Source organism: Pogoniulus pusillus, chromosome 6, assembly GCF_015220805.1.
Source record: "Pogoniulus pusillus isolate bPogPus1 chromosome 6, bPogPus1.pri, whole genome shotgun sequence".
Classification (NCBI taxonomy): Eukaryota; Metazoa; Chordata; class Aves; order Piciformes; family Lybiidae; genus Pogoniulus; species Pogoniulus pusillus.
The window spans coordinates 30,299,352-30,320,846 of record NC_087269.1 but is presented as its reverse complement, the minus strand read 5'-3'; the positions used below and the strand labels follow the sequence as shown (position 1 = coordinate 30,320,846).

The 21,495-nt window shown below is 46.4% G+C and overlaps 1 protein-coding gene across 1 annotated transcript in view; it reads left to right on the top strand.

The window, feature by feature from the left end:
* HK1 (hexokinase 1) overlaps positions 1-21,495 on the top strand; it is a 48,314-nt gene that overhangs the window by 9,025 nt on the left and 17,794 nt on the right. The window contains exons 3-9 of the mRNA XM_064145091.1: positions 4,896-5,044; positions 10,001-10,120; positions 12,897-12,992; positions 14,969-15,068; positions 15,160-15,343; positions 15,569-15,724; positions 18,694-18,927. Of these exons, the coding sequence (XP_064001161.1) occupies positions 4,896-5,044; positions 10,001-10,120; positions 12,897-12,992; positions 14,969-15,068; positions 15,160-15,343; positions 15,569-15,724; positions 18,694-18,927 (1,039 nt within the window). The remainder of the gene's footprint in view (positions 1-4,895; positions 5,045-10,000; positions 10,121-12,896; positions 12,993-14,968; positions 15,069-15,159; positions 15,344-15,568; positions 15,725-18,693; positions 18,928-21,495) is intronic.

Below are 21,495 nucleotides of genomic sequence, written 5' to 3'. Positions count from 1 at the left end.
AAGTGCCTCAGCCAGGCTTTTCTTGAACACCTCCAGGGACAGCGACTCCACCACCTCCCTGGGCAGCCCATTCCAATGCCAATCACTCTCTCTGCCAAAAACGTCCTCCTAACATCCAGCCTAGACCTCCCCTGGCATAACTTGAGACTGTGTCCCCTTCTTCTGTTGCTGCTTGCCTGGCAGAAGAGACCAACCCCCACCTGGCTACAGCCTCTCTTCAGGTAGTTGTAGACAGCAATGAGGTCTGCCCTCAGCCTCCTCTTCTCCATGCTGCACACTCCCAGCTCCCTCAGGCTCTCCTCACAGGGCTGTGCTTCAGGCCTCTCACCAGCTTTGTTGCCCTTCTCTGGACACGTTCCAGTACCTCATTTCCCTTGAATCAAGGAGCCCAGAACTGGACACAGTACTCAAGGTGTGGCCTGACCAGTGCTGAGTATCTGCCTTTGATACATCTGCTTTGCTGTTGTTTTCTGCCATCTTAAACCTTTTTAGCTGAAGTGCGACTTTCTGTCTTGAAAAAAAAAAGACAACATAGGGAGAACAAACTTGAATCCTGGATTTCCCTAATTCAGCACTGCTGACCCTGGAAATGTGGTGTTGAAATTCACAGCCCGTTGAGAAAGCCAGGAGCTGCCACACAGCTGGGTCATGGGCAGGGGTTGCTCTAAGGGTTTGCAGGTGAGGTGTCTTGAGGGCTTTGGGTGGATCCCCATCATTCTTACTAGCTCTGAAATCCTTGTTTTTTCTTTCACACCTGAGTTCAGCTGAGTACCGAGTACAGCTGAGTACCTGTCTCCAGCTCCCTGCTCCAGCAGGCACTGCACTTCAAGAAATCTGAGCTGCCTGCAGTGAGTCAAGTGATTTTGCAGATTGTTGCATGGCACAAACTAGGGACACTTTGTCATGCTGTATGGCACAGGGCAAAAGGGATCTGTGCCCAGCCAGGAGAGGTGTGAGAGACTGCAGAACGCTGTTGGGACTGAGCATGAGCCAGAGCCGTGGGCAGCCTTGCTTGAGCACAAGCGTGTCTGTTTCAGACCATGCATTACTCACCTACTATTAAAAACAACCTGGTGTGCACAGGGTGCTCTGATCTTGATCCTGTGACTTTTTGGCTCCTGCCAGCCTCTCCAGGACAGGCATGCTATGGGCATTGTCTTTGCAGCATGGATTAGAAGCAAGGCAGTGCTTTGCCCCAGACAATCCATGTATAACATGACGGTGATCCGTACGTGCAGGTTTTGAACGTCCCTTACGAGCTGTTAGAAATGTGGGCAAAAGCATTTCATTAGTTCCCAGAAAAAACATGTTCTGGCCCCAGCTATGAGCAATATTTGCTGTGGATGGGTGCCGTGGCATTTCTTTCCCTGACTCACCTGCATGTGCCTGCCACATCCAGCTCAGCTGTCACATGTGTATAGCTAGGGCAGATGTGGCGCCTCCTTTCCTCTTCCCCCAAAAGACTCTGGGGGACCCCTGTGGATGTGTCCATGTTGTTGTACTCAAAGCATGGCTTCAGCCCCCAGCTGACAACACTGTCTGCCTTCAGCTGTCCCTCCATAAAAGCCAGAGGCTGAAAGCCTGCTCTTTTCTCTGTCCTGTCTCTAATTACTGCCTTGTAAGCTCTTTCCTCCAAGTCTGATTATTATTATGAGAGCTGACTGTTCAGAAAAATGCTGGTTTTGCTTTCAGATCTGTGCTTGTGTACTTGATTAACAAGGAGCTTTTGAGCAATAATTTTGGAGACTCTGGAGATGTTGGTGTTAGCAGGAGTTATTTTTACTTCATTCAGAGTTGTTTAATTTATGAAAGCCAGAAAGTTTTGGTTTGTTTTTTTGTTCAGAGTGCCCAGAATGGTATCTCAGGCTGATTTGAAATGCTCTCAAAGGCTCTTCCTAAATAATTTATGGCAGGTTTGATTGTGCCTTGGCGTCACAAAGCACAGCTTAAATGCTTCTACTTGGGTTTAATTCATGAAGTGCATTGAAAGAAAATTGCTTTACAGTCCAGTTCAGAGCTCTGTTTTCTCTTTAACTGGAAGGGATAACCTTGCAATGAGCTTTGTGGTGCTGGAAATCAAACACAGTGATCTGATAATTTACTGCCAGGGAAGACACTTCTGAAGTACAGTATTTGTTTGAGGTGTGTTCAGGCTTGGAAAAGGCCCATCTGGTCCAGTGTTGATTTTTCCCTTATTTATTGAAGGTAATGGCTTGCATTTGACAAATGATGCTCATATGATAAAGCTTATTTGGGTATTTGGATATTTGGCTTAGTGAGATACTTGTGGGAAGTGTTTTGCTTCCGGTCTTGTTCTGGTGAAGGGGGTTCTGAGTTACTCAATTTGTTATCCTGATCCACATAAACAAATCTTCACTTACAGCCATGTTTTAAAGGACATTTGCACTGGAGCAAAGCCATGTTTGAAGCTATGCTGTTCAGAAGCAGGCAGGGAAATGCTGCAAAATCTGTATCTCAGCAGACCTGGAGGTTGTCCATGTCTTAAGCAGCAGGGAGGAAAAGCTGAAGTGCAGTGCAGTAAAATTAGGAGGATTGTTAGGAGCTGTAGGCTCCCACTCTTGTTTTGCTGTATGGACCTTGTTGGTCTTTGTGGTCTTTTGCACAAGGGTGCACTGTTTGCTGTAGGCCACTGCAACCTTGGAAAACCAGAGGGGCTTGTGCAGTGCCTTTGCCTCTCTTGGGCTGTTCCTGCTAGAGGTCCTGCCCCAAGGGATGCTAATCAGCTTTGCCAAGTGGGAGGGTGTAGTGGGTTGAGGAACTTCCCCTCCCACTATTGAAATTTACCACACCAATTCAAACGTCTTGGAAGTAAGATAAAGCTATATTTACAGCAAAGCTAAATCTACAAGCATATATATATATATATACACAATATATTTACATGTATTTACAATTATATACAATTTAGAAATAACACAGAAATCCAAATTCTCTCCTGGACAAACAAAAGAAGCCCCAAAGGGACTCAAAGCCACTCTCTCTCTCTCTCTTTCTGTCTTTCACAAACAGAAAACAAAACAACCAGCAAAGCTTACTTTATTATCTGTTAGTGGAAGATACTACAGCAAAGGAGAAGTGTAAGGAGCAAATGCCCTGAGGCAAAAGAGGAATAAATTGTTTGACTTTTTATCCCTTTTAGCAAACCAACAAATAATGTAGACTTTATCATTATATTTTTTTACAACCAATGATCTAATTTCTCTCATTAGAATATTCCAATTAGCCTCAAACCAGCACAGAATCATAGAATCAGTCAGGGTTGGAAGGGACCACAAGGATCATCTAGTTCCACCCCCCTGCCATGGGCAGGGACACCCTACCCTAGATCAGCCTGGCCACAGTCTCATCCAGCCTGGCCTTAAACACCTTAGACACAGAGGGGGGTTCCTGGAGATGAGGTGTGATGAGTGATGAGGTGGAGCAGTTCAGGCTTTAGGATTTTTGATCTGAGATTGGGCACAGCAATCTTGGAAGCAAGGCTGGGTCTGGAAATCCTTGGGCTAAATTGTGTGCCAAATATTGGCTCAGAGAGCTGAGCTGAAGTTTAAGAGTTGAGTTTTGACATGTCAAAAGGTGTCAGTCTTCCCAGCTGGTAGATGTCTTTCCAGATTGGATTTAAGTGGAAAGGAAAAGAACAGTGATATCAAGAATGGCCTCCCCAAAGTTAGAGTTTAAAGCTGGAAGGAAGAATAGAGAGGCCAAAGAGCACTGTAGGATGAGACTGGCAATGCATGTGGCAGTGCAGGATGTGGGCAAGGCAGTTCGTCCTGCCTTGTGGCATGGGACTCCTCTGACTGCAGAAAGGTTCAGGTCGATGAGGAAACCAGGATGAGACAACACTGTTCGCCTTTGCTTCATCCCGCTCCGAGCCGCCTCGGTGAGCCTGGGGATGCTGTGCACAGATACAAGTGCTTCCAAAGAGCCTCGCTGATTAACTACAGCCTGGCCACGCACTCCTCTCCTGTGCACACTGCTTCCCTAAACATTATCTTTGTGCAGACTTTAATGATTGCTGCCTTTGTTTGCTCCCTCCTTGATAAGGTGAGATAGCACAAGTGGTTCAGTCAGTTATATTTGCTGTGCTCTCCAGGGGGTGCTGGAAGTGTCACTCCTCACCTCCACCAGGCATCTCTGTTGCCTGAGTCTGAGGTGGGGGGAGGGGAGTGGATTTGGCTTCAGACCTTTGAAATCCATATCCCTCTCTACCACAGAGGGAGATAGAAGTATCCTAACTGTTTCCTTGACTTCTGGGCAAGGAATCCCAACTTCTGAATAACTCTTGTGGCAGCACGGTGTCACCCCATGACTTTTCAGGCTGTCATTTCTCTGACTTGTGTTATCTCACTGCAGGGTGCAGTGAATCTCAGCTTCCAGGGGTGAAATAAGTGATTCCTGCTTTAACTACACCTGTGTGTAATTTGATTTCAGGGTAGTGCACAGTCCAGCCACCATTCACTGTTATTTGCCAAAATGACAGAGACTCATTTACAGCAAAAGGCTGTTCATCGGTGGTCTGACCTCCCTTTTGCTGTTTCTGATTTCAATGTCTTTCTGTCTTTCTCCCAGTATCTTTTCTCTGCCCACTTCCTCATAGAGATCTGGGTACAGGCTGTGCACTGTGAGACCCTTCTTTTTAGATAAGGCCTCATTGCAGTTATGTGTGTATCAGTGGTGGTTGGTGCTGCTGTTGCACCAATTTCATGTTAAATTATAGGGAATCAGGTCAGTGTTTCACATGGACGTGCTGCAGTTAGGACTTCCTTGCTGCATAGCCACTGGATATTTCCCTGAGTGTTACACTTAACAGAGCTTGATGTTTCCCAGATCCATTGTACATAGAATTTTTAATCACTTGTGTCTTGTTTTCCACGTAGAGAAAGGAGATTTCATTGCACTAGATCTTGGAGGCTCTTATTTCCGAATCCTGCGGGTGAAAGTATCTCATGAAAAGAAGCAAACGGTACAAATGGAAAGTGAAATTTATAATACACCTGAAGACATCATGCATGGCAGTGGAACACGGGTAAGCACCTCTTCTTTGTGATCATAGAATGAGAGAACTGTTGAGGTTGGGAGAGACTTTTTGAGATCAGCAAGTCCCACTCACGGTCCCACTGCCGCTACCACTAAACCTTGTCTCTCAGCACCACATCCACACGACTTTCATGTCCCTCCAGGGATGGCTACTCCACCACTTCTCTGAGCAGCCTCTTCCAGTGCCTGATAACCTTTTCTGTGAAGGAATTTTTCTTAATATCCAACCTGAACCTCCCCTGGCATAACTTGAGGCTGTTTTGCCTTTGTCCTGTCACTTGTTGTGTGTGAGAAGAGACCAACCCTCACCTTGCTCCAACCTCCATTGAGGTAGTTGTAGAAGGCAATGAGATCTCCCTTCAGCCTCTTCTTTTGAAGACTAAACAATCTTTGCTAAAGGTTAGCTCATACTGCCAATTAAGAGGAATACCACCAAAATGACCTTAGCATCTTAACAGTTGCACCTACACCATCTACAGGCTCAACTACAGCTCTTTGTAGACACTGAAAACAAATAGGCAGCAGTTAGTCTGATAAAGCATACATGGGTGCTACAAATCTGCTGTCACTGTGTGGCAGACTTTTGACTGAGTTAGAGGGGAAAAATGGCCTAGAAGTACTCCTATAGTAAAGTTACTTTTCATGATGAAGAATGGACAGCAGGAAAACAACTTAGCTTCTGTAAGCAACAAGTGTGACTAGCCTTTCAATTGTAACGTTAGATGAGGGATAGCAATACCCCTGACAGCCACATATCTGCCCTGGCAGTCTGAGCAACTCAGCATTCATGAAAAGTAGAATTACATGAGAAAAAATGACAGGAAGCTGATGGAATGTTTTGGCACAACTTCAGCTTATTTTTTGCTGAATAAATGATAGGGTGTTTTTCTTTTTCAGTCTTTTCCCATGTTCCAAGAGTAGAAAATATTTGAATCCATTTGTTCACATTTCAGATCAGGTTCTCTGGAATAATTTATTTTCTATTTTTCATGGTCAGGAAGTGGATCACAATGAAAATTTTGCTGACAGATTTGTCTTGGTGTCAGTGCAAGACAAAACAGGTTGTGTTCATTGTTGGAACCAGCAAGGTTTTACACTTCTTGGTAGAAGGAGGTGCTGTTAAGAGTCTCAAGCTTGCAGGAAACTTAGAGCTTGTTTCAGAAGAATAAACTAGAGAGGAAAAAAAGAGACAAACTATGAAAGCAGCAGCTCTATCCTTAATATATTTTCAGTAGTCACCTTAATGCCTTTAACATATGTATCTAGAACTGTCAGTGGGTGTAAGAAGACAATCCAAGCTTGTAAGAAACATTGCTTTGATATCTGAACCACAGCAATAAAATATCTTCCTTGTAAAGACTTTTCCTAACAATATTGCTTTGTTAACTGGCCAAAAAGTCATACAGTGGCTTTCCTGCAAAACAGTTTTGGAGGAGAACTGAGCTGAATTTTCAGCAGGTTTGGTATTGCTTGTCCATGAAAGGAGTATGAGGAACTGGAGAACCAGGGGGCAATTATCTGTTCCTGGGAGGTAAGGCAGGCTGACTTCAGGGAAGTCTTGGTGGAGACATGATAAAGGCAGTAAGGAGAAGCCAGAAAAGGAGATGTGAACTCTGCATTCTTTCCAAAGCTTTGTTATGCTTAGGTTTTAATTTTTAAATATCCAAAGGCCATTTGGCAGCAGCGTGGAGCTCAGACTGATAGGCTTTGTCATGGCTTTTAGACTGAGAGAGAGGCAAGCAAGGCTTCCACTTACCCTCAGAGGGACAGCTGCTGCCAGTATTTCAGTCCTAGGAAAAGAAGAGGACAACTAGAAGCATTATCAGAACTGCATCCAGGTTCAAAGTTGTCCCATGACAATATCCAGCCACAACTAAACACTTGCTGTGAGAATTCACAGGGAAGAATGGCAGATGCCCAGGAGGTGCAGGGCCAGATGATGATATGGTGCTTAGGACTGATGTGTAAGGTTGAGATTCTCCAAAATCTGAGCCAGGTTAGTGGAGTACTTGGCCTGAACTGCCCATGCTGGGTAGGCTACTAAGATGATGTTTTTCAGCAAGCTGTATCATTAACTTCAATGAGTTACACTCTCAAAGCTTCATACATAATCAGCTTATTGAAAGAATTATGATTTATGACTTTGTGCTTTGCTATCACATTTTGATATTGCACTCAAACCTCTCTTCTTGCACATCTGCCAGGCGCAGGCTGACAGCTTGGCCAGTCGGAGTCAGTTCCCTGTCCAGGAGTCAAGGGCAAAACTGTCATTGACTTCAGCAGTGCAATAACAAGTCTAAAATTCGTAATCAGCCTGTCTTCTGTGTCAGCATAGCAAATGGGAGTGTGCCTGAGGCTTTGTTGTAGTGGTGTTTTTCTGTTCTGCTGCCACTGGAGGTAGGTTATTCTTCTGACGCTGTGGTTTCTTTGCTCCTTAAATCTTCCCTGTTTTGGGCTTGATCTTGAGCTCAGATCTCCAGCTGCTTGCCAAAGTTTGCTGGCTGCTGACCAAATGGATCCTTGTGGAGATTTCTTGGAGCTCAGCCTGAGCAGGCAGCTCCATGGCCTGCTCAGGATGTAATGAAACCTGATATCCTATTACTCAGCATCTCATGGTTGTATTGATTGAATCTATAAAAGTATAAAGCCTGGATGGTCCTTTCCTCTTGGCTGTGCTGTCCATTCTGTCTCTTTGACTTTGATACAATATTTGGCTCACACCATTGCCTGCTCCACACCTGTGGGTGGGCAGGAAGCTGGATTTATCCTTAAGTCACTTTGCCCTACTCAAATGAAATCTGAAGGTACTTTGTAATACTGCCTCTGCTGTCCTGTTAAGAGTTGTTGGGTATTTGCAAGGTTTGGATGTCAGTCTGGGCACAGGCACATACAGATGTTTCCTCAAATCCTCTTAGGGAAGATCTTACTGCTGCCAAGGGTAGTAAAATTGATAAATTGCCCTCTTTCTTTCCCTGCCTTGAGCAATGCCTTACCCCGTGCTTTGTTATCAGCTGCAGCACAGCCAGGCCATGCACCACTGGCCAGACACTGTTGCTGTAGCATCAAGAATGTGGCTAACGGTGACCTGTGCTTCCCTGTGCAGGCTGTGGCATGGGTCCTACTCCCTGCACAAAGCCCCTGGAGTATTGCTTGCAGCAAGCCTGCTTGCTAACTCCCAGCAGGACTGCATGGACAAACAGCAGCAGGTGCATGGACTTTCTGGAGTGAACTGGAAATACTGAGGCAACTTTTCAGCTGGACTTGCAAAGCAGGTCCTGTCTCTTCTCTAAGCAATCGTGGCTTATTGCATGAGAGGGATTTATGTAGCAACATCCACAGTCAGTATTTCTGCTTCCTGCTCTGTGCCTTCCTGAGGGGTTTGAGGTTAGCCCTTGATTATCATCTAATCCTGGGAGCATCTGAAACTTCAGTAGGATTGAGTGTTTAGCAAGAGACTTTGAGATGGAAAGCATAATGAAACCATACACCTCTGTTCCTCCTGGAGACGTTGTCAAACTTTATTACTTAGCTATAGTTCATTTCTTCCTCACTCTCTCATCAGCAGAGCCGAAAACGATCCTACAGAGGTGCAGCAGTGTAGGTAGCTTGCCCATGCTGCTTCACTGCAAATATCCTTGGTTTGCCTAGGACAAGGAATGACAACACTTTCCCTGGAAAACTACTGTACTTCTGTTTAATCAAATCTGACCTCATTTTGTGACTGGGTTTAAGATCCTCTGTTAAACTGTAACACACCTACACCCACACACCACTTCTTGACCTGCTTTGAATAGCAAAATATTCCTCTTCTTTTTTTTTGGGGGGGGGAGGGTTTAGTGATTGTTCTTAATAAAGCTGCACAGGCTAATTGCAACTAACAGGTTTTTGTACTCCCTTCCAATTATCCCCAGTCTTCTGGGCAGTTCTCCTGAACTAGTCCTGCAGAGAGGGTTGGGTTTTGTTTGGGGTTTGGTTGTTGTTTGTTTTTTTTTCTTTGCAGGGAGTTAAAACGTGAAGCACCATTTATCTTCTGAGGCAGGTGCTAACTTGTTAATAGTTTGATGTCTATTTGTGATATGGGTCAGTTCAAGGCGTGTCTGACTTCTTGATACTTATAGATATAAATGTGTATTTTCCTTGCTTCAGTTGCCAAGGCTTGATTTAGGCATTGAATGTTGCAAGCGACCTGAGGGGCTTGGTTGGAGAGACATCCCTTGCTCACAATCTCCCTCTTATGCCTGGCTCCTGGCCTGGCAGGTGGGCACACATGGTGCTATTGTCACAGAGTGCCAACAAGGTAGAAATTGGTGCCTACAAGCCTAGTGCAGGCTGCTTGCATAGTTCAGCCTTAGCAAAACATGCATGGAATGTTCCCACTTTGAGTTGTTTCCCAGAACATGTGAAATACTTGGACAAATCCTCTGGGTTTTCTTTTTGTTTGTTTGTTTGTTGTGTGCTTTAGGAGTAGATTTGAGAGATGATGTCCTTTTGGGTGGCTGCTGCAAAGCAGTGGCTTCTCTGATCTCAACACTGAGTGAAGCAAACGTTGATCTTTTTTGGCTAGCTGTAAAGTGCTTAACCTGAGGTGGGACTGGATCCTTATGTTTCTTTGAGCTGCTCCTCGTTACTGCAAGGTTAAAAGAGCATTTTTGTTCTCAGATGTTAAGTAGAAGAGTTATGTCTGGCTGGAGAGCCACATGATGCTTGTTTCAGGAAAAGCATTTTTGTGTGAGTGTAAAAGGAGAGTGCACTTAATAATTTATTGTTAGAGGAGTTCATATACACTGTCTGAGAGCATTTTCAGAGCTTTGGCACTCAAATGTCTTTTAAAATCTGGAGCAGAGATTTTCCCCTTGCACAGTACAGTTTTCATAGGTAGCTTGAAGTGTTTTCTCCCTGAAACTGTTTCTAATGACATTGTTTTACGCTTTCCTCTTTTCTGCAGCTTTTTGACCATGTTGCTGAATGCCTGGGGGACTTTATGGAGAAGCAACAAATCAAAGACAAGAAGCTACCAGTTGGGTTCACGTTTTCTTTCCCCTGTCGACAATCCAAGCTAGATGAGGTAAGAAGATTTCACAATTTTCTTACCTTGCAGGAGAGCTAGGATATAATTAAAACATTGCCACCAAAGCAGTGTTCCAGGCAGGTCTCATTTTGGGGATAAATGAGTGCTGTGTTTCACTGTCAGACCTAATGTTCCTGTTTACATTCAGCCTGGTGTTGACAGATGACAGAGACGTCTAATGTTTTGTAGGAGCTCTCCCAGTGTTTTGGTTTACCATATAAACACAGCAATGGCTTTTCCTGCCTCCTGTGTAGGCTTTTTCACCTCTCCATGGGGTTTAAGTGGTGTAACCCAGCCTGGCAGCTCAGATTTTGCTGAACTTCACAAGTGTGTACACTGATTTGGGTCAGGGTCTCTCTCCTGAGCACCCAGTCGAGGGTGATTGGGCAGGGCACCTGGAAGCATGGTGCTCTAAAAAGGGATGGAAATAACCATGTTTGAAGTGACTGATGAGATTCCCTTGACAAGGCTGCCACAATACTCTCTTCCTTTTGCTCATTATCTCACAAATGACTCAGCAGCCTCCTGGCGCAGCATCGCTATGGCGACGGTGTAGCAAAGTAATGCAGGAAAGTTAAATCCAAGCACAGTGCTGAGTGGCTGCACTGTTAAAGCACCACCTGCTTTTCTAGCTTGCAGGTCTCTAGGTTAGCCTGGTGCAACAGCTCCCCAGATGTTGGTGCTGAGGAGGGCCAGGTGAGACATGATTTTTATTACATTTCATACTTCTTGAGCGATGCTGAAAGCTGAAATCAAGGGCACTGACTAGCCCAGGGTCTAAATGCAGTCAAGAACAGAGAGCTACCTTGTCCAGAATTGGTTTTGGTGCAGCTCTCCAGTCTGGCTGTGGTGCATGATGAGGCTCAGGCTGCTGGCTGCAGCACAGTCATGCTGGGTATGTGGTTGTAAAGCTGAGTTGCCCTTGAGGAAGTTATTTAGCTGCATGGTACATGATTGTGGGCTGGTTTGCTCAAGCCAGCTGGGATGAAATCATGTTTACATGGGGTAGGGGCGAGCAGGTAGCATGTGGGATGGCTTGGGGACACCTGTAGAGACTTGGAGATGAGCAATGGTAGAGTGGAGAATAGTAAGAGACCAGGGCCAGTGTCTCTTACTTAAAAAAAAACGAACCACAAACCCCCTCTCTTTCTGAGAGTTTTTGTGACAGTTGTAGTGTCTGATAAATATGTTTTTCTGGATTCTGTGGCCAGATTTCTTCCGGGATTGCTGCTTCTGTGAGGCTGTGCTTGCCCAGGTGCTGATTTCCTGTGCTTGGTGAGGAGAAGGAAGCAGGGTTGTCATTGAATTCTCCAAGGGGGACAAGGTGGCACTGCATGGTTGGGTTCTGCTCAAATCTCCTGCACTCCAAGGGCTCCTCCCGGCTGCCAAGACCTTGCTGGCAAATTTAGAAGTCCTGCCAGGCTGAGAGGAGCTGCTCTTTGGCAGTGTGGTGTGACCAGCCTCCTGAATAACAAATGCACACAGGGCAACAGGCCATTTAAAACTGTGCCTGCAGAGTGGGCTTTGCCCATGGTTTCCCTGTGCTGCAGCATGGGGCTTTGCTGGGTTTCTAAATGATGCTAATGTGAGCAGCACATGATAACACTTCAGCAAACTGAGTTTATGGTCAAGTGACAGGAGGATGCCTTCTGTTCTGGAAAGAGCTGCCCTAACTCCTCTGTCTCCTGTTTCTATCCCAGTTGGGAGGACAATGCACAAGATGTGTGGTTGCTTTTGAAGCTGAGATAAGGGCAAAGGTACAGCTGGGCAGTGGCTGCTTGTGCCTGTTAGGCTTCAGCTTTCCTGGTTTGTAGCTTGGTGGACTCCTGTTGTGACAGATGTGAATATCGTAATGCATATGAAAAGCTGAGCTGGTTTGAGCCATCTTTCCTGTTGACTGTTCTCTGTGCTCTTTTCTTCCTTTGTTTACTATTTACTTACATCCTGAATGCTCTGGGTCAGCCAGGCATTATCTAAATAGAAAATGTAGTGGTGGATTTGTGGGTCATTTATGGCAGTTGGCAGATAAGGAATTCCATACCATGAGGGTGGTGGAACACTGGAACAGGCTGCCCAAGGTGATGGTTGAGGCCCCATCCCTGGAGATCTTCAAGATGAGGCTCGATAAGGCATTGAGCAAACTGATCTGGTTGAGGATGCCCCTGCAGACTGCAGAGGGCGTTGGACTAAATGACATTTAGAGGTCACTTCCAACCCAAACCCTTCTATGATTTCCTTTTGGATCCATGCTGTGAGTCGGAGGCATAACATTATTGCATTTTCAGTATTCCCATTTACCTCAACACATGAATGTGATCCCACAGTGAAACAAGCCCTGGGAGCTGGGAGTTCAGACCGCAAACGTATTGCAGCCCAGTCCTGGATGCACAAACATCACATCCCTCCTGTTTCCTCAGTCTTGCACAGTCAGCTTTTTCTGAAAGCAGTTGATTTCCATGGCCCAAAAGGATTAAATGGTTTTCCAAGAAAAACTGTTGAGAAGTGAAAGGGAGAGGAGCAGGCTGAAAGTGCAAAATGCATGCAAACCATTTTCTGGCAAGGGAGGGGAAAACAATTTCCTATCTTTCTGCTTACTGTAATGAAAATGAAGGACTGTCAGTTGTCTCAGGTTGGATTGGTCAGGGCAGGTAAGAAAAGAGACCCGAGGATGTGTTTGAAGTATAAAACCTTGTTTTTAAGGAGAGAAAAATAAAATAGTCAGTTTGTGTCTTTTAGTGGCATCCTGTTGAATATTGCTCTCTTGTCTTGCCAGGGTATTCTGATCACCTGGACAAAGCGCTTCAAAGCAAGCGGAGTGGAGGGAGCAGATGTCGTGAGGCTGCTTAACAAGGCCATCAAGAAACGTGGGGTGAGTTGTCCTTCATCCTTTTTGTAACTGCATCACAGCACTGGTGTTTCTTTGCCAGGGACTACTCTTTGTGTCACTGACCTGACTTTGTGATCTGAGTGCTGGTGCAGCTCTGCTGTCATGCACAGAGATCACAGAATCACTATGGTTGGAAAAGACCTTTAAGATCATCACATCCAACCGTTATCTAACTCTGCCAGGGCCACTACTACACCATGTCCTTGAGCACCATATCTAGATAGCTTTTAAACACATCCAGGGATGGCAATTCAAGCACCTCCCTGGGCAGCCTGTTCCAGTCTTTGATAACCCATTTTTTCACATGTAGGTTTGCCATTTTCTGGGAAAACAGACTGACATCAAAGCTGCTGCATGGAAGCTGTGATTTTCCTCCTAGCACAAAACTGAGTTACTTTAGTGTGGTTTGTCACTGGCAACCATCAGCAATTATATCCCTCTCCAAAACCAGAAAGTGCTGCGTGTCAGTGCTGCAGCTTTTCAATGATACTAACACATCCCATTCCTGAGAAAATGCTTCTTCTGGCCTGGGCTCAACTGAGTTGTGCAGCTGTCTTGCTTGAGAGTAGGAGAGGAGCAGAGTAGAAGCAAAAGGGGGATTTTAGACTCAGTGAGCCTCAGTGGCTCCCTGCAGTTTCTCTCTGCTGATTTTATGGAGGGTGAAGGTGACCGGGTTGCTTATTTAAACAAAAAAAAAGCATGAGATGGAATAAATTTGGAGTTGTGATGTTTGCAGCAGGTGATGTGGTGATTACTCAGCATCCAAATTCATCAGAAACTGTGCTGCGTTTGCTCTGCTTGGGCAGTTGTGGACTCTTAAGCAAACCTGAGTTTAACTGTCACGAAACGGCATTACTGTAGTAAGTTACTGCCATCAAACTGGTATAAGGTAGATTAACATACTGAAGGAGCTGAAAAGGAATGAGAACATGTAATTCAGATAGCTTACTAGTTGCATTATTTACTTATTTGTGTACTAAACTCTTCACTTGAATTAAAGCTGCTGGTTGTTTTAATTCTATGAGCAGTCTACATCTTGGGAAGCAGGTCAAGAGAGGTGATTCTGCCCTTTTACTCTGCTCTTGTGAAACCCCACCTCAAATACTGTGTCCAGTGCTGGTGCCCCCATCACAGGAAGGACACAGAGCTGTTTGAGCGTGAAGATAATCCAAGGGCTGGAACACCTCTGCTATGAGGACAGTCTGAGGGAGCTGGGATTGTTCAGCCTGGAGAAGAGAAGTCTCCGGGGAGGACCTTAGAGCTGCCTTCCAGTACCTGAAGGAATCCTACAAGAAGGCTGAAGAGGGACTTATCATAAGAGTGTCTAGAGACAGGACAAAGCAGGAGGGTTTTGAGCTGAGAGAGAGTAGCTTTAAACTGGATCTGAAGAAGAAGTTCTGCAGTATGAGAGTGGTGGTACTCTGAAATAGGTTGCCGTGGCAAGCTGTGGATGCCCCACCTTGACTGTGTTCAAAGCTAGGCTGGATAAGGCCTTGAGCATCCAAGTCTAGTTGAGAGTGTGCCTCTGCCCATGGCAGGGAAGTTAGAGTAGATGGTCTTTAAGGTCTCTTCCAACCTAGGCCATTCTATGAGTTTCTAGATTGACTTCTTAAGTAACTGCTTCAAATTACTCCATGATGTTTAGCTGCAGAGTTGCTTCTTCCCTGGTGTAGAGCCCTTTTCTTCTTTGCCTAAAGATGCTTATGTGGGAGCAGCTCCTTGCTTTCTAGAATGAGGCTCCTGCTGTTTTGTTGGTTGCTTGGTGTGTTAGTCTGCCCTTGCTCTCTTCTCGGGTAGGTGGGATTGGCAACCAGCAGATGGAACAGGTGATACTTGAACAGATGAGCTGTGGTATTCAAACCAGTTATTTGTCTCCTGTTCCTTCTGAAATCAGCTGCTCTAAGCAAACTTTTGCAGAGAAGCCATGTCATCCTACTAATGTTTGCTTCCTCCCTCAGGACTATGACGCAGATATCATGGCTGTTGTGAATGACACTGTGGGGACAATGATGACCTGTGGTTTTGATGACCAGCGCTGCGAAGTTGGCTTGATCATTGGTAACACACATTGCTACTGTGGCATGCACGTGGCTTTTCTCCCTTTGCCTGTTCTCTTTGGTTAGCACCTTCTGATGTCCTTTCCCTAAAGGCACTGGCACCAATGCCTGTTACATGGAGGAGATGCGGCACATCGACCTGGTGGAAGGGGATGAGGGCAGGATGTGCATTAACACGGAGTGGGGAGCCTTTGGAGATGACGGCTCGCTAGAAGACATCAGGACCGAGTTTGACCGAGAGATTGACCGTGGATCCCTTAATCCTGGGAAGCAGCTGTGAGTGAGGCAGCTGTTTGTGAGCTTTGCCACTTCTGTTTTCCACTCTGTACTCCCTTTCCACTCGGGTCATGGATTCGACGGTTCAGGAGAGCTTGACCTTGCCCATGGCTGAGGCAGAGAGGCAGACTGCGGGCTGCACTGGCTGGGTGGTGGCACAGCTGAGCTTTGCCTCCCAGCGCTGCCTGTGGATGCATGGGTGACTGCTTCTGTCCTCTGCTGCAGGTTTGAGAAGATGGTCAGTGGGCTGTATATGGGGGAGCTGGTAAGGCTCATCCTGGTGAAGATGGCCAAGGAGGGGCTGCTCTTTGAGGGGAGGATCACCCCTGAGCTTCTCACCAAAGGGAAGTTTGAGACAAAGCACGTTTCTGCCATAGAAAAGTGAGTACCTAACCCTTTTCACTCTGAATTTCAGTGACTCTGAATTCCATCATCTTTTTGCTTTATGGGGAGATACACTTGCTTTGGGGTTGGCTGGCATCCTCCAGCACAGGTGCAGAGCTGGCATGTGGGCACCCCCAGCAGACAGTCTGTGTCCTCCCCACTGATACTTCTCTCTTTCCCTGTATTGGGAGGAACTCTGAAAGCCTACCGGTTCCTGCAGTGACAGGGTATGCACCATGTTACCTCTTGCCCTGCTCACAAAACTCAGAAGTTGCTGCCCTGCAGCGCCACATGGGAGTGACTTGGCATAGTGCCTCTGAGCAAATAGTTGTGCTGCTCCTTGCTGTATCCACGGGACTGCTGGGCAGCAGGAAAACAAGCCTGACAAGGCAGAGCATTCAGTCCCGTAGGCAGTGCTGGGTGCTACACAGTAACCTCTGAGCTATGTGCCAGTTGGTTTCTCATGGTGTCATCACCCCTTTGGTCAGTACTTACTGACTCTCCCCCCTTGGAGCTTTTAAAATTCACATCACTAGGATAGTTTGTGCTGTAGTCACTGTGATGGCTTTTGCTTTTGAAATGCTGCTGAGTTTGGTGCACATGTTTAGAGGTACTGTTGGTGATTGCTGGTGCAACACCAAGGGAACAGTAACTTCTACAGTGCCTGTTGTCCCTTGCCCTGTTGACTGCAGTTTCTGCAGACTGTCTTATCTGAACAGCTTTCTATTAAACGTGTTCATGCCTCTTAACCACAGAGGTTGTTTGTGTAATGAACCAGTGTTATGGTGAACACCAATGAGAAAAATGCAATTAGAGAGGAGTTCAGGTAAGAGCAGAATTTGCCCTGAAATCCTACCTCACTTCCTGAAAAGTACTTGGGTTATAAGTAGGGAACACATCCCTGTGCAGCTTCTCATTTCTAGCCCATGCTGACAAGATGCAGAAGTCCTCAAAAAGATGTATGGGGTGCAGTTAATAGTGACAAGATATACTCCTCGTGTTTTTGTCTGGGAAGTGACTGAGCTGGACATGGGTAAGTTTTGCCAGAAGCTTTGCTGGGTGCCAGTGAGGAAAAATGCAGTGTGAGAGGCAGAAATTTAGTGAGGTTGTAAAACACTGCAAAAAGACCCATTAGGATGAAATCACTTAGAAAACATTTGCTTTTCTTGGTTTTGTTTTGTTTTTCACACTGGGCTTAATTTATTGAGAGATATGAGGAAGCAAGTGTGGGATTAGGTGGACACTCAGGCCTGGGCTGGTGCTTTCTGCTCCAGAGAGAAGCTGTTTGAAGGTTGAAGCATTAGTTGAAAAGGCATTTTAATTCCTCTGGGCCTGTAAAAGTGTTTGGAGGCTGCTGAAGAGGAGGCTCAGGGGTGACCTCATTGCTGTCTACAACTACCTGAAGGGACATTGTAGCCAGGTGGGGGGGTGGCCTCTTCTCCCAGACAACCAGCAACAGAACAAGGGGACACAGTCTCAAATTGTGCTGGGGGAAGTATAGGCTGGATGTTAGGAGGAAGTTCTTCACAGAGAGAGTGATTGGCATTGGAATGGGCTGCCCAGGGAGGTGGTGGAGGCACCATCCCTGGAGCTGTTGAAGCAAAGCCTGGATGAGGCACTTAATGTCATGGTCTATTGGACTGGCTAGGGCTGGGTGCTAGGTTGGACTGGATGATCTTGGAGGTCTCTTCCAACCTGGTTGATTCTATGATTCTATGATCTTTAGGGGCATGCACTGAAGGAGCTGTCCTGAGGGTGCTGCTGTGCTTTGGATCTGGTGGTATTGAACCAACTGCATCCCCAAGTGATGGCAAATGCTGTGCTCCTGAGGGATGCCCTAGCTCCACAGGATGGGGGTGGTCCTGGTTCTGTGCTTCCTGCATTCACTTTCAGAGTGCAGGAAGCTCGCTGGGTACAAGATTTGGACTGATCATCTGGTACAACCAAAATGTAGTCTGTTTTGGAGAGAAACTTGCATGCAGTAACGACTGGAGAGACTTTCAGGTACCTATGGGAGTAATCCTGCCCATAGCAGGGCTGCTATAGTAGCTGGAGTTGCATGGTTTGTAGGAGGCATGTTTGCACCAGGCTTTAATGAAAAGCTGTTGCTATCTCTGCATGAATGCCTACTTAGAGCATTTTATTTCAAGCATTCTGGAGCTTCTGAGTCAAGATACCTAAGAAGGTGAGAGGAGGCCACAAAAATTATCTGTGGGCTGGAACCCCTTTGCTTATGGGGACAGGCTAAGAGAGTTTGGACTGTTCAGCCTGGAGAAGAGAAGGCTCTGGGGAGACCTTCTTGTGTCATTTCAGTGCTTCAAGTGGCTGATCAGAAAGCTGGGGAGAGAGTTTTAGCAGGGCCTGTTGTGACTGGACAAGAGGTGATGGATTTAAAGATTTATATCTGTAGGGAAGACATTGTTTTTGGTGAGAGTGATGAGGCACTGGCATGGATTGTCTAGAGAGGTGATAGATGCCCCATTTCTCCAACCATTGCAGGTCAGGTTGTTTAAGGCTCTGAGCAACTTGCTCCAGTGAAAGATGTCCCTGCTCAGTGCAGTGAGTTGGACTAGATGACCTTTAAAGGTCCCTTCCAACTCCAAACATTCTATGATTAAATTTGCTTTCAAACCTCAGGCAGAGATGCCCATAATTGGATGTGCTTCAATCCTGCATTTTGTAGCTCCTCCACTAAGGAGCACCTTTTACTGCTCTCTCTCCAGCAAGCTGGAGATGGGTAGGCTCAGACTGGATGTGAGGAGGAATTTCTTTACTGTGACAGTGGTGAGAGACTGGAATGGGTTGCTCAGGGAGGTGGTTGAGGCCCTATTGCTGGAGGTGTTTAAGGCCAAGCTGGATGAGACTGTGGCCAGGGTAGGGTGTCCCTGCCCATGGCAGGGGAGTTGGAACTAGATGATCCTTGTGGTCCCTTCCAACCCTGACTGATTCTGTGGTTCTTTTTACAGGAGCAAAGAAGGTTTGAACAAAGCCAAAGAAATTTTAACGCGCCTGGGGGTGGAGCCGTCCCACGAGGACTGCATCGCTGTCCAGCACGTCTGCACCATCGTGTCCTTCCGCTCAGCCAACCTGGTAGCCTCTACCCTGGGTGCCATCCTCAACCAGCTGCGGGACAACAAAGGGGTCGGCCGCCTCCGGACCACCGTAGGGGTTGATGGCTCCCTCTACAAGATGCATCCACAGTGAGTTCTAGGGGTCCTGGTGGATGGAAGCTTGAACCATGAGCCAGCAATATGCTCTGGCAGCCAAGAAGGCCAGTGCCATTCTGGGATATATTAGAAGGGCTGTGTTAGTGGGTGGAGAGAGGTTCTCCTTTCCCTCTGTTCTGCCTTGGTGAGGCTGCATTTGGAATATTGTGTCCAGTTCTGTGCCCCTCAGTTCAAGGACAGGGAACTGCTTGAATGAGTCCTGCACAGAGCCATGAAAACGATTAAAGGAGTGGAACATATTCCTTATGAGGAAAGACTAAAGGAGCTGGGGCTCTTTAGCTTGGAGAAGAGGAGCCTGAGGGGTGACCTCGTTAATGTTTATAATATGTAAAGGTTGAGTGCCCAGATGATGGAGCCAGGCTCTGCTTGGTGATGCCCAAGTACAGTACAAGGGACAGTGGGTGGAAGTTGAAGCATAGGAAGTTTCATGTAAACATGAGGAAGTTTTTCACTGTGAGAGTGACAGAACACTGAAACAGGCTGCCCAGGAGGGTTGTGGAGTCTCCCTCTCAGGAGATATTCAAGACCCATCTGGATGTATTCCTGTGTGACCTGCACTGGCAGGGGAGTTGGACTTGGTGAGCTTTCAAGATCCCTTCCAGCTCCTACCATTCTGTGATTCTGAGAGTCCCTCTGCTGTTGCTGTTAACACTCATCACCTACCATGGCCTTAAGGTTTGCAAAGGGTCAGGCATGTAACCCCAGGATGTTGCCCAAGCATGTGCTTGGGTGTGATATGAGGGCTAGGGATTTGGTCTGAGATAGGAAGCTTAGTGGACACGAGAGATGTCTGTAAGGGAAGAAGTAGGGTGAGATTTTAAAACAACACCACCACCATAGAGAAAAGAGGCAAAACTCTGAGTGATTGGAAACTGCAACATCAATGAAAACTTTGGTGGTTTGAGGTCTGAAGGGACCTCAACAAACTTCTTGAAAGGAGAGTTTCTTTGTACAGAAACTACTTTATGCCCATGGGTTGGGCTTTGGGGAGATCTGTGTTAAAGCACTTTGATATCCATTTTCCATTTAAACTCAGTTGTTTTGAAAATCACTGTGCTGAACCCTCTTCTTTTTCTGCAGTCTTTTCTGGAGCTATACTGGGAAACCAGGTTAAAAATGATGCTTTACACTTCTGTGACCATTTGAAAACTGCCTTTATCTCGGTTTTCCTCATGTTGAAAGTTAAATATGTAATCAAACAGCTGCTTAGATTTATGTAGAAATCAGAGAAGTTAAGCTTTTTAGATGAGGGTGTACCTGGAAACCGGGTTTGGTATGAGTATTCTTCTCTTGGAGAAGAGGAGGCTTTGAGGAGACCTAAGGATGGGGAGAAACTGTTTACAAAGGCCTGTGGTGATAGGACAAGGGTCAATGGCTTCAGACTAGAGAAGAGCAGATTTGGATGGGATGTTAGGAACAGGGTTTTTACTATGAGGGTGGTGGAACACTGGAAGAGGTTGCCCAGGGAGGTGGTTGGGGCCCCATCCCTGGAGATATTCAAGATTAGGCTTGACAGGGCACTGGGCAACTTGATCTAGTGGAGGATGTCCCTGCTGACTGCAGAGGAGGTTGGAGTAGATGACCTTCAGAGGTCCCTTCTAACCCAGACCATTCTACAATTCTATAGCTCACGTTAAAAATAACCTCAGTGCCCAAGCTGTTATGGTGTGAATGTTTTGGGAGTGGCTGCTGGCCTGGGTGTGCTGGGAGAACAGCACCTGTGTGAGGGTTTTCAAGTTCAGAATGAAGAAATGAAAGAAACAGGCAGTGTGCAGGTTGTGGTTTATGCACACCTGGTAGAAGGCTTGTATTTACTAAATAGTAACTGGTGATAAGCAGTCAGTTTCTAGCCTCAGCTGGATGATTTAGCTGTGGGTACCAAAGAGGAGCAGAAGCACAGCATATACTGTGATGCTGGAACATGTCCAGGGAAGGGCGACAAAGCTGGTGAGAGGCCTGGAGCACAGCCCTATGAGGAGAGCCTGAGGGAGCTGGGGGTGTGCAGCCTGCAGAAGAGGAGGCTCAGGCCTGACCTCTTTGCTGTCTGCAGCTACCTGAAGGGAGGCTGTAGCCAGGTGGGGTTGGTCTCTTCTGGCAGGCAAGCAGCAACAGAACAGGGGGACACAGTCTCAAGTTGTGCCGGGGGAGGTCTAGGCTGGACGTTAGGAGGAAGTTGTTGTCAGAGAGAGTGATTGGCATTGGAATGGGCTGCCCAGGGAGGTGGTGGAGTCGCTGTCCCTGGAGGTGTTGAAGCAAAGCCTGGGTGAGGCACTTAGTGCCATGGTCTAGTTGACTGGCTAGGGCTGGGTGCTAGGTTGGACTGGATGATCTTGGAGGTCTCTTCCAAGCTGGTTGATTCTGTGATTCTGTGACATACTGGATATACCTTGGCATTGGAGCTGGCTGGGGGGGGCTGAGTGTTGTTTATGAGGCAAATGTTGAAAGGACAAATATGTTTGAAGTTCCATTTTCATTATCTCTTCATTTTGCTGAAAGCAATACTTTCCTTGGTTGAAGAAAACTGAAATGTTGGCAATTGAA